We start from the raw sequence: 14,491 nt of genomic DNA, 5'->3' as shown, positions 1-14,491 counted from the left end.
AATGTTTGGTAAGAAGAAAATCCTTCAAAGAATTGAGTGCAGATTTGAGCAAAAAATGTGTTTGAATGTAAATGGGCCGATGTATTAAAATCAAGATTACTGATTTTATGTCTATGCAAATAGCCGACAATAAATTTCTGTGTGAACGAGTAATTTTATAGAAAAAAAACATTTTCGCAATTTTATGTGTGTATTGGAATAGACCTGACATATTTTTCGATTGTGTGTGCGTTTCTGCAGGTGGGCCGAGTTCATGAGCGGCTGTTGATAGACTGACTCATTCTCCGTAACACGAGGAAAGGTTATCTCTGTGTGTGAGCGTGAGTCACACGCGTGTGCGTGCGTGCGTGTACCTCTCACAATGGATGAAAGGTTATCTTTTACACAAGCCACTTCGGTAGACTTAACCCCCCCCCGCCCAGTGAGGTCATGGCTCTGATGTCTTACAGCTTAATTTTAGAAACGAACAATGTATACAGTAAGTCTGTGGAAGTAAGTAAGGGGCTGCCGGGCCAGCTGAGAAAACATGAAAAAAAATGTACTTGGTTGCACGTCAAGGCTTTCCTCGATGGCCCCGACCCTGCCCGGCGCTTTGCGGCCTCAGGTGGTAGGAAAACTGCCTGGCTTGATTCACCGTGTCAGTCAGGTGCACGCAGTCCAAACCGCTAACTGGACAACATACGCAGATATCAGGTTGAAATTCCAGCGGAAATAATAAATTGTAGAAAGTTTTGCCATTCAGAAACATTGGATATTCAAAAGTTTCCACAAAGGTCAAATGAAGTTGACCTTTAAAGGTTACGCTGCAATTTAGATTCATCCCGAATTTTCATTCCGCATGTTTACTATCTAAAGGATTGTTGAGTGTGAGAAAATGGACTTACATTGGCTCTGTGTGCGTAAAGGCACGTTCAAGAGCGACTGAGACCCTCGGAAGGAAGGATGCCCCCGAATGGCCAAGGAGTTTCCTAGAAGACAAAGATCACCATCTTCACTTGAAAACACACTTTCAACATTGTGGATTTCTGCAAAGGGGGGGGGAATATGAGATTTTTATTTCCCCAATGTCAAAATTGAATTAATCAAAATGACAATAACAAGCTGGTCCATACACAAAAAAAGTGTGATCACCCCTTTTCCCCCTCGGATATGAAATGATATTAGAAGCCTGGCAGAGATGAGATTATAGAAAGGCAATTAGATAAAGGTGTAGCCCGATTATGATAGCCGGTGCCAACCGGTCTGGAGTTGTATGTCAAACGTCCGTCGGATTTTTATTTTTTTTTGCGGGCGGCATAGAAGGGAGAGGCAGCGGTTGGTAATGTGTGTGTTGCGTGTTGTGTGTGTTCAGCGGATCGCTCTACACTGTTGACATTCCCCCTGACAGCTCTGAACTTTCCACGACGCCACGACTGTCAAAGCGACGGCGGAGGAGGGATGCGAGGTGAGAACGAGGGGGGGGGGGGGGCGGGGGTGAGCCACGTCACGAGGTAGGGTGAGAACATTGAGACGTGTCCATCTTTCTATCTGTTTGTCCAGCAGCATGCTTGGGAGCAACAAGGTTCCTGCCTGTTCTCCAATCATCACCTGCTGATGTTTGATGAAGGTCAAGGCTGTCTGAGGGCGGGGCCAAAGCCGCCCTTAAGTTTCCGAGCAGACAGCTGGGTCAGTGTTTGGACACAAGCGCCACCCCGAGACATTAGCAAGGGTCATTGTAGTCAATGAGAGTCACAGCCCGGCTGGTTTCTACCTTCTCGCTTCAGGTTCTCAGTATAGATCAAATGAAGGGCCAATTTATTATTTTTGTTGTCGGAAGTTGGATTTGCAGATTTGTGACAGTCGTCAAAACATTCGTTTCGGCGCTTACCGTAAATATTTTGCAGCGCCGTCGTCTTACTAGCTGCAGTTTTCGTAGGAGGACCTCGCGTCTCCGTCCGCTTCTTCCTGGTGTGGGCGTGGTTAAAATCACCTGACTCCGCCCCCTTGTAAGCTTTGCTTTCCCTGTGTCTGCGTGCGAGGAGCCTACAGACAACACGTGGGTTAGATCAAACAACAAAGTCTTGTTAATGGGCAGAACATTCACTGTATGTACTAAATGGAAACAGAGGGGCTGCTGATGGCCTCGTGCTGGAAGCTATTAAGGGTGGGCAAAGTATGTCAGGCAGCCTGTTCCATTTTTTTTTTTTTAAACAAAATAGAACGCTTTAAGAGTCTTTTACTACAAGTGAAGAAAATGTTGATCTTCCCGTGGGCATCGTGTTGGTGACCCCTGACCCCTGGCTTCTGGCAACATGGCCGACTAAATTGGAGCCTCTGCCTTGCGACTCTGAAAAATTCGCCGCTCACCTTCGCCACGCTCGCTGGATGACCCCGGCTGCCTCGTTCCTCCTCCTGCGCAGCTCTCGGTCGTGTGCCCGTGGCGTGCTCGCGGTGGCGTGATGTTTCCTTGAAGGGCTTCTCGTGTTCAAAGAGGCCCCAGCGAGTCGTGCGGGATCTCTGGCCTTGTGGTGTCTGCGTTTCGGGGAATCAGTTATGGCGGCTGTGTCGGAAACGCTCGTGGAAGAGACGTTTGTGAACGAGGACTGTCTTTGCTCTCTGACTGAGAGTCGTCTGGGTGATGCTTGTCTGCTAGGAGAGCGCGGGTCCTTCAGTCTGGTCGCCGTGTCGCAGGTCACGTGACTTTCAGGGCTCGCAGTGTCAGGTGGATCGGCAACTTTGCTCCTTGTGGATCTGCTCCGATGGCCTGGAGGACGGACGTACATTGATTTGTTATCCAACCGTTTCCTAGAGTGCCGACACAAAACAAGCACAGGGAAAAATACAATCCACAAAAAGGTCAAATCTACCTTTGTGTCTCTCCTCTTTGCTCCTCCGTTCAGGTTTAGTTGTTTTCTTGGTCTCCACCACTGAGTCCTTCATGGATAAATCCGCCACCAGGTTCACCAAGGAGAGCTTCTCCTGCTCGGTGGTCTCCAGAGACGATTTTCGTTCATTCTGAGTCGCGGCAGAGGTTCGCTGCACGGCTTCTCTCCGCCGCAGTTCCTCCTCTCGCTTCCTAAACACAACCGAAATCAATTTCACTCCCAAATAATGCGAATCGATTGAACAAATGATCAGAAATGGCATGTTTTGGATGTCAGAACAAACGCAGCAGAGAACAAATGCGAGACAGCTAAGTAAATGACAAGGAGCAAAAGGAGCAAGTCCGAGGGAAGACGAATGTGTGTGCGAGGGTGACAGCGAGAAAGACAGATAGGAGCAAAGTGCGACGACAAAGAACGTCACTGTCAACGGCGTTCCTCCGATGACCGGACAAACACGACAAGACGGACGCGTAACAGAGTGTCGTTTGTTCGTCTCTCACTTGGCGGCGTCCTTGCGTAGCTGCTCGTGCCTCATGAGGAGTTGCTTCCTCTCCCTGAAGGCCTTGCGGACCGTGTAGCCCTTGTAGACGGCCTGGATGGAGGCGGCGGCGATGTCCTGGATGGCGGCGATGGACAGAGCGCCTTGCTCCAACATGAACTGGGTCACCTCGCTGTGGCCTCCCAGCAACGCGTAGTCCAGCGGCGTGTACCTGCGCGTCGACGGCGTTGTCACTCGCACGGCCTTTTGAAGCTCTCCTTACCTTTGCGACATCGTCATTCTCATCATCAAAGCCTCGCCTCTCCTCTGTGTGCTCCATGTGGTTCGGAAAAGCGCCGTAGCCCAGCAGCAGCTTCACCGCGTCCAGGTAGCCATTGTTGCACGACCAGTGGAGAGCAGTCCGACCCTGCGGAAACAAGGTCATAGCGGCGGATGTTTTCAAATGAAAAGAACAGAGGGGTGCCAACCACTTCCTGCAAAATAAAAAAAATAAAAACACACCGGCTCTTCTAACTGTAGATTCCTACCTCCTTGTCTTGTATGTTTGGATCAGCGTTTTTCTCCATTAGAACAGCCATGCATGTGATATAGCCACCGTAGGCGGCACACTGCAAAGGAGTCCGTCTTGCTTGGTCCTGCCAGATAGATCACCTCATCAAAAATCATACTGTATAGCACATCTTATTTTCAAACCACATGAAATGAGATGTATATTAAAAACAGCCCAGTCAACCACAAGCACAATAATAAGTGCCAATAAAAAGCATCATTATATTTCTAAAAAGCAGGCTTTTGATCTTACAGGTCTTGAATGCACATGTATACTATCGCTCCAGGGTGCTAGAGGAATTCTGGGAAGGGCAGGAGCTTTGGAAAAAGAAAGATCTCACCTGTACGTTGGGGCTAATCCCATTTTCCATCAGTATCTGGCAGACCTCAGCGTTCCCTCCTAGAGCTGCCCAGTGGAGAGCAGTGTGACCGTCCACGTCCACGAGGTCCACACGTGCGGCACCTTTATTCAACACAGTAAGCAGCTACACGTCTGACATACAACTACGGGGGAACATAAATAGCATTGGAGGATGGCAAAAAATAATTCCAGGAAGAGACGGACGGACGGAGACCCCCGACACCCACCTTTGATGAGCGTGAGGATGACGTCTCTGTGTCCCATTTCGCAAGCACGAAACAGCGGCGTGTGTTTCATCACATCCAGAGAGTCCACCATGGCTCCTTTCTCCAACAACAATTTGACGGTGCTGACGTGGCCTGACAGGGAGGCTGCATGCAGCGCTGTACGCAAAAGATTTTTATAAAGTAACTCAAGTATTGATTCTGAACTGCTCAGTTGCTGCTCTCTGGGAAACTCCAGGAAGTGATGCGGTTGCCAGTCAGCCATGTTGTCCTTCACGCGGTCTAGCTTGCAAATGCATAGATAAACAATGATGGCCAGGCTGGACATGGTGATTCGACATCCAATAGTCCCCTCGGCGTCACTGACATGTCACGAGTGTGTGTGTGTGTGAAGGAGGAGAGTGTTGGCAGTGGCGGGAGTCTATATGGCGACCTTCCACTTATTTTGCTGACACTATCAGCTTTCCCTCTCTTTTGCTCGTCTTGAGGGAAATCCCCTTTGACGTCAGCACAGGCTGCAGACTTGAAATGGAGGAGCTCACCTGTGCCGCCATACTTGTCGGCCATGTTGATGTCAATGTGTGGCGTGAGGGACAACATGGTGCGGATGACATCGTCGCTGCCCTTCCCGGCCGCCCACATGAAGGCCGTCCTGCCCTCCAGGTCGGGCTCATCCTTCACCGATGGGTGGGAAAGAAACACACCGACTGTCTCCTATTCACGCACACAAAGGAAAAACAAAAGGAAAATTGACATTATTTTTATATGATTATATCTCTATATTAAAGACTCACAGCATTGTTGCTCTGTGCTCCGTAATGTAGAGGTGTCGCTCCTTGGCTGTCTGAGGGAATGGTGCCTGACGTGTTCCTCTCCAGAAGCAGATGGACAATTCTGGCGTGGCCTGAGAACGCAATGCGGAGTCCCACAAACAATGCTCATCTTCACACTACTATTTTTCCACGACATTTTGAATTTTTCCTTGCCCTCCTGGGGGTTAAGATCAGGGGATGTTGATTTCTTTTTTTCTGCGATTAAGGGCAACAAAAACAAATTTGAATTCACTTGATTTATAGGCAACCTTAAAGTGTGTAATAATTTATAATGGATTATTCCCCACAAAATTATTTTATGACTTGATCTTTAAAAGAATGGATTGAGAAGTAATTGGGAATATGCGGAAAAAAACTAACCCACCAAGCAAAATTATTTTAATGACACCAGCATCTTTGTTAATGCAACCACTTCAGGGTGAAGTATTTGAGAGTGAACTTGTGAGACGTACCAAACTGAAACTGTGAGCTTGTGGCTCATAAGCGACATTTAGCTTTTCACCATGGCAAATTAAAGTGGAAAGCCAGGTGACACAAAAGGCAGCGGACCCGGGAAGGAGCCATGCGGGACTATCGGTCGTCTTACCGAGAAGTGCGGCCCAGTGCAGCGGTGTCCTGAAGAGATTGTCATAAGCGGTGACGTTGCAGCCCTCGTAGGACGTCAGCACTTCCACCACTGCCTCGTTACCGTCGGCGACGGCAAAGTGCAACGGCGTCCGGCCTTCATAGTCCTGCCAGTTCAGCAGGGACTCTGTGGGAGCTGCTTCCTGCATACACAAAATGTATCAATTTGTCCAGAATTTATTATGATCAAGAATTTGATGTCATGCGTACCAGTATACAGCGGACAGTTTGCGTGGCGCTGGCCTCCTGGCTATGCGCGGCCCAGTGCAGGGGGATTTTTCCCTCGCTGTCGGGGATGCCGATGTTGGAGTCGTGCTTGATGAGTAGGCGAACGTGCTCCGGCCGGTTATAAAACGCTGACCAGTGCAAGGCGGTTTGCTGCGAAGAGAGGCAAGCAGGACAGATGGCGTTGATGACTCGGGTGGGGAACAGTAAGAGCCTTTGTGGTCTCGCGACTTTGGCCTTTTTGATTACGCAAATGAAAAACACTCCAGCAAGAAATTTGAGGGCTAATATCAACACAAAGCTCACATTGACGCCGGAGCTGATAAGCAAGCCGCAAAGCGTCGAAATGAAAGCTACCGGCTGTCATCTGACACGATGATGCTTATTGGGTCATTACAAAACTAACTGCTGATGTCACACCTCAGCATGGTCGCACAAGTGACACTCTGTCCCTGTGGCCACAGAAATTTAAACTTTGCTGCGACACAAGTGCGTATGACTTCAAATGTTTTAAGTAGCATTTGAATTTGATCTCAAGTTCCTGGAATAAATATGACCACAAGTCGTAACGTCAAGCCTTCTGTCTCTTGATTGGTTGTTTTATCTCGGGCGCAGTGGTTTCTGGTTGAGATGGCTGATTATATTCAGCAAATACTTCTGTTCCTTGGGCTCCTTTCTTCCCCCAAACTTCTCTGTGATCCCGTCTCACTTTTTCTTCGTCGCACTGTACCTTGTTCTTGTCCTGTGTGTCGACCTCACCGGGGCCGATGTGTTTGAGCAGCAAGGCGAGGGCTTTGGGAGAAGGGTGTCGTGTGGCGAGGTGCAGCGGGGTCATCTCTTCCAAGTCTTTCTGCAGCCAGTTGGCGTGCCGAGAGAGCAGCAGTTTGAGGAAACGGACATTTCCCTGTATTGCAAAAATAAAAATAATATAATAAATATAATAAAATTTAATATAATTTAATATCATTTAATATAATTTAGTATAATTTAATATAATAAAATATAGAAAATGGATGGATGGACAATAAATAAAAAAAAATGAATATTTGATTCAAGCAATATTCTGCACGTGTCCTCACTCAATTAGTGGTTTCACCACACCGATGACACGCACACCGAGGCCCGTGCACGATCTTGTGGTCTTCTACTGATGTCTTGTTCAATTCAGAGGTTATCAATCTTTGTTGGCTCTCATTTTGGTGCGCGTGATGAGCTGTTAGACACCAGATCTGCCCCCCTCCCCTTCATCATCATCATCATCATCTGTTTGGATGGTATACAGCCAGGGCCCCCCTGAGTGATGCAGTGCCTAACAGCTCTCACGGGACACCTCAGGTTGTGTGTCTGCACGGCCCTCGGCGCGTTGAGTGTGTTTTGTATATTTACCATGGTGGCGCCTCAAAGCCGCAGCCTGACGGATCTATCTCGTGTGTGAGCATGCATCTCGGCCGAGAGAGTGCGTGTATGCGCTCCTGTCCTCCCTATTCTCCGTCCAATTAGATCCGTAATCCCTGGCCTCTCTGCCTGTCTGGGCCAATTATTGATCCTGTGTCAAAGAGACAGGGCTCCCCGTCACCATCATCCCCACATGCGCACGAGCACACCAATACTATCTACTCTCACTACAACTGCCCCTTTCTTGAACAAAGTCATCATAGAAAATGTTACCAAATATGACTGAGTACAAATACACCTCTCGTAGTTGCACCTGATAATGTCATTAACTTTTTGTTGCAATCATTTATTGAAATGTCTCCCAATATTGTTCACACAGATTTGCTACTATTGAAATAATTTCAATTTGTGCGTACCTGCTATTTTTATTTTTAAGTACTCTAATAAAAGGTAGGATAAAATTTCTGAATAATTTAAAAAAATCATTGCATTAATAATCATGCCTCACTTTTTCTTTCACTATATTTAGAACCTTGTCTTGAGTGTATTATCATTGCTTTTTATTCAATGATTGGCTTCTACTGCCTTGTCGTGAGGCTGGCGGCGTTCATTTCCACTTAATTGACCAAACATGTTTCCTTGCTCTATAAAAGATTATTAATGTATGTGAAATGCTTCCAGAGTTATTCCCATTCTCTCTTAATTTGTCTCCCAGTAGCCCTGAGGCGATATATACGGTCACTAGGGGGCAGTGGCCTCCCTTTTTCCACCGAACCCCAGCTTGGTCGATTTAGTTGCTCACTTGCAAAGCTATTATGCTTATTATTTTTTCACTCAATACAAGCCCCAAACACGCCAATTTGCCTCACGTGCTAACAAGCAGCGTTTGACCGAGTGTGTGTGTGGGTCAGCGGAGGCCATGCCTTCTGTGCGGCGAGGTGCAGTGCCGTGCGCTGGCTGTGGTCGGTTTTGTTGACTGATGCTCCGGCCTTTAGGAGAATCTCGGCGCAGTCCAGGCGATCAGCCATCACGCAGTACATGAGAGGGGTGCGGCCAAACTGATGCTCGCAGTCCCGTAGGATTGGCTCTGCTATATGGACAAAAGAATAGATCAGTACATATTTATCTTTTAATATTTGAAACTGTGAGCATCTACTTTTTTTTTTTTTGCCTGTGCAAAAATCCTTATTCTGTTCTGCTGGTGCTTACCTTGCCCTCTGACCTGCCTGCACAAAATTTCCTTGCAGAAATCAATAAAGCACTCCGCTATTGCATACTAATGTGAAAGCACGCTTGCGTGTGTAGGTAGTAAAAGAAAAAAAAAGTTTTTGTCCGGTCACTATATAGACTAGACCTTTGGCCTCCTCGCAGTTCTGCACCTCAAGCTAGTTGTATATTATGATTTATTTTACCTGTGATGAGTTTGAGCAACGCGTTCCTGTCGCCATTGACAGCGGCGGCGTGAACCTGCGAGCCCAGAGGGGCGGCGCCCGGGCCGGACGGCGCCGAGGCCTGTAACACAAACACGCGTAAGGTCACGATTCAACCTGTGGCTATTTCCGGTACATATACAATAGCTTGCTTATCAAGTGCTGTGTAGGAAATTCTCTCAGATGTTATTTAGCTCCAACAATTTTGTCACTGGATTGAAAAAAATCAGCGCGCACTGAAACAGAAAAAACATTTTCTTTAATAATATTTTGTTTAGTCCTGTGACACGCCTGTGTTAAATGAATCCGTAAAAATCCAGATGAAGCCCGACATTCCATTGGCCGCCGAGTCCAAAATGAAGACATTTTGATAACATATTGGCAAGCTGATGTGCTCTGACAGAGTGGACGTGTATGTGTGTGTGCGCTCCCCGCTGAGGGGGTTAAATCTCTTCCTGGCCCCACTTAACAAGAGCCCAGTGAAAGCCGGGTAATCTGTGGACGGGAAGCAGCTGGGGAGAGAGTGAGGGGTGGAGGCGCGATCCCTGTGTGGAGCGTGTAAGAGGGGGGTCTCTCCTCATGTCTTATTAATGTCTCATTAATACTGCAACATGCTCCGCTCTGCGTGTGTGTGTGTGTGTGTGGAGAGAGATATGGGACAAAGCCTGCGGGGTACAACACAGAAATCAATCATCGCCCCTAAACACAATGAAGCCAGCGGCACTAATCGGTCCCACCATCGGAAATTTTGTTTCCATCGTCCAAATACTTTTGCTCCAAGGAAGAAGAATCTCATGTCCTGCCACCGTCTCGTAAAGAGAGCTCCCGCGGACGGTGCGTGCGGCACGGCAATCGTACCTCCTGCTTTCTCACGCTCAACCCGAGCGCCGCGTTTTGAAGTAAATCATCTTGTTGTGTTTGGCACACGTGCAGTGTCACGGGGAGTTATTTGCTCTGAGAATCGTTTTTATTTTTACTGAATTCAGCCGCAAACATCTCAACTTATCGCTAATTGACAGTGATGAGTCAGCAATGTACAATGTCTAACATGTGTGGAAGTATCGAAAATTACAAGAGCAACTCTGCATTCAGACTTCCAATTTCTTAGGACATGGTATTTTTAAAGAGGGTAGGTCAAAAGTGGACGCACTTAAATTGAATTTGTTTTATGGGTATGATTTGGGAGAAAAGGTTTCCTAGTGAATGTGAACATGCGATTTTTATTTTTTAGCTGTATTTTTTAATTTTAATTTTTTTAATTTTATTATTATGCTTTATTTGATAGACAAATAGAATTTTTAATTTTTATTTTATTATTCTACTTTATTTGATAGACAAATAGAATAGTAGTGTATTTAAATAGTGACATTTCAACCATTCTTTTTATTGCGAGATTTTTATTATGACCTGAATGACAAAAAAAGCACGTTACTGTCCTTTTCTGAATATCAAGTCCACTCATACTTCTCTTATCAAAGTGATTATTTTCCACTGTGACAAGAGCTCATTAAAACTTACTTTTGACTTTTCTTGATTTATTTTGATCTTTCCTCCTCTCTCCGAGTCAATATTAACATCCCCAGCTGCTACTACTATAAACACATGAATTGATTTATGAATAATCTTAAACGCAAGAGGGGAATACGAAAAGAAAAAAAAAAAATCGGAATTTCAGCTGCCGCGGACATGCGGGACACGCTCGTCGATAAAGTGAATTGATGTGAGGGACATTCAGGTCAGTGAGAGGAGGCAATTAGAGTTTCATGAGGACCCGAGTGTTTTGGAAACACCTACAGTGAATCCAAATTTGTCTAAAAAGCCTTTTGAGATGTCGCGTCTGGAATCAAACAAAGAAGGTTGTAAAAAACAACGGCCGGGTCCTGTTGAGAGCTTTGCGGCGGGCTCATTTCCCCAGTCAAAGGCGTTCCTCAGGGAGCACTTCACTTGTTAATATGAAGACAATAACTCAGAGTAAAGCATTGATCACGGGCCGAGGGCCGGCTGGAGCGATTGTTTATCTGTAAGGCTATCGATTCATGCTGATGGTGACATTATTTATTCTTTATTCATGGTCCCGCTTGTATAAATACAAGTTTGACAAAGAATCTACACTTTGTTCAAGCCTTTTAAAAACGCGACAGGAGTGCGACACTTTGTGTGTGTCTATACGTTAGTGTCACTCTTGTTTGTGCTTTGTGAAGGAGTCTGGTTTTGATAGAGGACAAAACTAAGGCACGCTGGGCAAGCAGTGGGGAAACGGCACAGAAGCCCGTGGCCTTTTCGCTCTATTATAAGTAACGCACGCACACTTTTTATATACGCTTATTTTCTGACACTTTTGGGCCTGAGCCAACATCGTAAAGGTGCCTACGCCACCTACGTGGGCTCTCTAGGGGCGGGTGTGTAAATGTGTGTGTATCACCGACAGCAGAAAGACGCTGCGGGGGTCCCGTCCCTGCGTTTTGACTGACAGGTAAAGTGGTGGGTGGATGGATAATATTAGCCCACGGGGATGCCCGAGCCGCAAAGCTCTATTTCTGGGGGACATCCTGGATCCCCCAAGACCAATGAGCCGACTCCCTCGGCCGGGGGGCCGGGCCCACCGGCGCAGCGGGGCCAATCGGCGGGGCGCCGGCAGGCTGAGTGACATATATGTCTGCTAATTTACATCATTACCACCACGCATCCTGACAAATGAGTCCCCCGGGTGTGAGCCAATCACCTGGGAGGGTAATGCAATTAGGCGGGACCACGGCTGTCAGTCAAACAGCCACAGGCAGGGGGTCAGGTAGTGATGCCTGTGGCCATAACACCCCTGCCTACTGAATTGTCGTTCAAATACACGCAGATCTAAAGCGGGAATTTGAGACGCGGTGGGGCAGGTATGAGGAGTGTGTGTGTGTGTGTGTGTGTGTGTGTGTGTGTGTGTGTGTGTGTGTGTGTGTGAGGCAAAGACCTCAGGAGACTCCTCAAGGTACACACAGATTGACTTGCGTCCTCTGAGGCATGACGTGTGTGCATATTGGCATCCATCTGGGTGTGAGTGTTTACAGGTGTCTTCGCCCGCTGAGGCACACTGTTGTTTTTGCTTTTGCGACACGCGAGGAACAATACTTGGTGGATTAGAACTCAGTGGAACAGAGACCTCCGCCAAGGCAGAACTGTTGATAAAAGGGGAACACTTGTCTAATATCTGTACTGTCCATCTGTTTGTTCATTTGTCGGCTACTTCCTGTGTCAGGATGATGAACGAAGTGATGTATCTTGTGCATGATGAAATTATTATTTAAGTACATTATTTTTATTTTCCTATATTAAAGCATCGTTATATTGAAGCACACCCCAGCAAAAAAGGATCTGTATAATTGCCTGTGTTAATCATGTAAGCAGAAAAAATATATATATTTAAAAAAAATAAAAATAAAAAGAAAATTATATTTAAATAAAATATTAAAAAAATATATGATCAAAGCAATAACTCTCTTTTGTGCTCTTGGAGTAAGCAAAACTATCAAGAGCATAAAATAATGTAAATTCGCCTCGTATTTGAGTGACACGCGCTTTAGTGTTATTAGTAATCAAGTTGATCTCGGGTCTCACGAGATGCTGCGATATCATGCCGAAGCTTTCCGCCGAGTCGATAAGACTTCTACCCGGCATGTTGTTGATGTTTGTGTTGCCTTTGCGGGTCAATACTGCCGTGAGTGGCAGCCTGTCAAGCGGCGTTAATCAAAGCCTCCCACCATAAACTAGTTTGCCGGTAACGTTATGCTTTTAGCTTCCCGGCAAATATTGTTGAAGAAAATAGAAAAGTAAACGATGTGTATAAAAAGTGAGCCACAAATGTCCCCGTAGCCTCATCTGTGTGTTTCAGATGCTGCTTGAGTCATTTGGAGAGTTGGGGGAGATGTGTGTTTAGAGTCCTCCCATTATATCACTAATGAGCAGCCCTCGGGAGAGATGGCGAGAGGGACGGACGGCGTGGCAGACAGAAAAAGACAGATGAAGAAAGAGAAAGAGGAAGGGAGACCGAGATCAGCTCGGGGACTTTTTCCTCTTCGCCCTTCCATTCCCTATCCCCCACACCTCGGAGTCTAATTGGACTAAAACTGTGATCTAATTAAATGTCCAATTAAAGTGTAGAGAGCAACGTGCCCAAAGGCGAATCACAGTAGAGGGACGTAATCAGCTGAAAAAAACAAACAAAAAAATCAATGCGAAACGGGAAAAGATGTTGGGAACAGAAAAGAGCAGCAGAGAAGAATTGTGAGGGTGCTTTCAAATGAGTAGATTGAATGAATATATGGCAATAAGGCACTAGTAGTATTATAAGTATTATTAGCCTAGCCTAGAATGAATTAAAGATTAGAAATAACCACATCTCACGAAACAGAAACAGCTAGAAAATTGCATTTGGAATATTCGTCTCGGCCCCGATAGTCGGTGAGAGTACAATCAATCGTCCAATTTCTCCATCTGCGAGTCGCTTACACACTGCGAACCCCCTACAGACAATTTAAGCCCATTAAATATTAATGCAGTTATTCAATTCAACATTCGAGTTAATCTCCTTAACAATTCGGTTGTAACGGGTCACATAATTAGGGATTGTTAAAGTCTCAACTGACCTGGTCTCTCGGGAAAGAAACACAATCTGGCACTTCCCATAAAAAAACACCGATTATTAACGGTGTAACAAAATAATAAGACCACTGTTGCTCATTTTGTGTCAGATTCTTACCATAGTTGCATTGAAATGGATGTTTCAGTAGATGTTTTCCACTTCAGTTGGTGGTTGCAATTCCATGTCCTCTACCTGCCCTGATCTCTCATCATGCTGGGGAGAGAGAAAGACGATAGTTCACCAAACTCAGACGAGTTGTAAATGATCTTTTTTGGTAGCATACATGGTACCCTGGACCTCCATCCATCCATTTTCTATGGCGCGTGTCCACATTAGAGTTGGAACGGGACCTGTCCAAGCTCACTTTGGAGATTCTAGACTTGTTGTTAGCCATAATAGATAAACATTCAAACTCTACGCAGGAAGGTCTAAACCTGAACCTCGAACTTCAGAACTGTGAGGCAGACGTATCCTAGTTGTTGTTCATAACATTGAGTTGTTAACATAACATTGCTTGGGTGATAACTTTGACAAACACCAGACGAGTTTAGGCTTAAGTATACGTCAAATAGTGAGCGCTGAGCATCATATAACGACGTAAATAGGTCAAATTTAAGGTTCCTAAAAAGCTATGGGGAAATGATGGAACTCGTCCCGTTCAATGAAACCTATCATAAATGTAAAACAAATAACACGGTTAAAGCGACGTCATGGTAATATCATGCTAACGTTTCTTTAAATACACTTTTAGCCTCTATTGTTGTAATTTTATGTTTACCTCTGAATGCCCAACTCTCAAGTTTTCTTCCAGGGTGTCCCGTTAAATATAATGATGACAAAACACTACAATTCCCATTAAGTTT

The 14,491-nt window shown here is 45.8% G+C and overlaps 1 protein-coding gene across 3 annotated transcripts; it reads right to left on the bottom strand.

The window, feature by feature from the left end:
* Nucleotides 1-412: 412 nt before the first annotated feature.
* On the bottom strand, nt 413-14,469 carry invs (inversin). Of its 3 annotated transcripts, none has more exons than XM_037274238.1 (19): nt 14,407-14,469; nt 13,746-13,841; nt 8,987-9,086; nt 8,498-8,664; nt 6,910-7,083; nt 6,165-6,332; nt 5,917-6,097; nt 5,292-5,401; nt 5,040-5,211; nt 4,501-4,656; nt 4,254-4,375; nt 3,891-3,998; nt 3,663-3,769; nt 3,365-3,574; nt 2,847-3,055; nt 2,347-2,743; nt 1,868-2,022; nt 885-968; nt 413-669 (listed from the first exon to the last, which is right to left on the bottom strand). In XM_037274238.1, the coding sequence occupies exons 2-19, from the start codon at nt 13,746-13,748 to the stop codon at nt 554-556; spliced, it is 2,739 nt and encodes a 912-aa protein (XP_037130133.1). In that variant the 5' UTR covers nt 13,749-13,841; nt 14,407-14,469; the 3' UTR covers nt 413-553. The 3 variants fall into 3 exon arrangements, with proteins under 3 accessions (XP_037130133.1, XP_037130134.1, XP_037130135.1); XM_037274239.1 differs by having other exon boundaries at nt 8,498-8,661; XM_037274240.1 differs by lacking the exons at nt 8,498-8,664; nt 8,987-9,086; nt 13,746-13,841; nt 14,407-14,469 and adding an exon at nt 7,566-7,725.
* Nucleotides 14,470-14,491: the final 22 nt, after the last annotated feature.

The sequence above is a fragment of the Syngnathus acus genome, chromosome 16 (genome assembly GCF_901709675.1).
Source record: "Syngnathus acus chromosome 16, fSynAcu1.2, whole genome shotgun sequence".
NCBI lineage: Eukaryota > Metazoa > Chordata > Actinopteri > Syngnathiformes > Syngnathidae > Syngnathus > Syngnathus acus.
This window is presented reverse-complemented; position numbering and strand designations above follow the sequence as displayed.

Coding starts and splice junctions, on each gene's coding strand:
- invs (XM_037274238.1), bottom strand. Junction 8,665..8,986: donor GTTGCTCAAACTCATCACAG/GTAAAATAAATC, acceptor TTGTCCATATAG/CAGAGCCAATCCTACGGGAC. Junction 2,023..2,346: donor ATCCAGCGAGCGTGGCGAAG/GTGAGCGGCGAA, acceptor TGTTGTCTGTAG/GCTCCTCGCACGCAGACACA.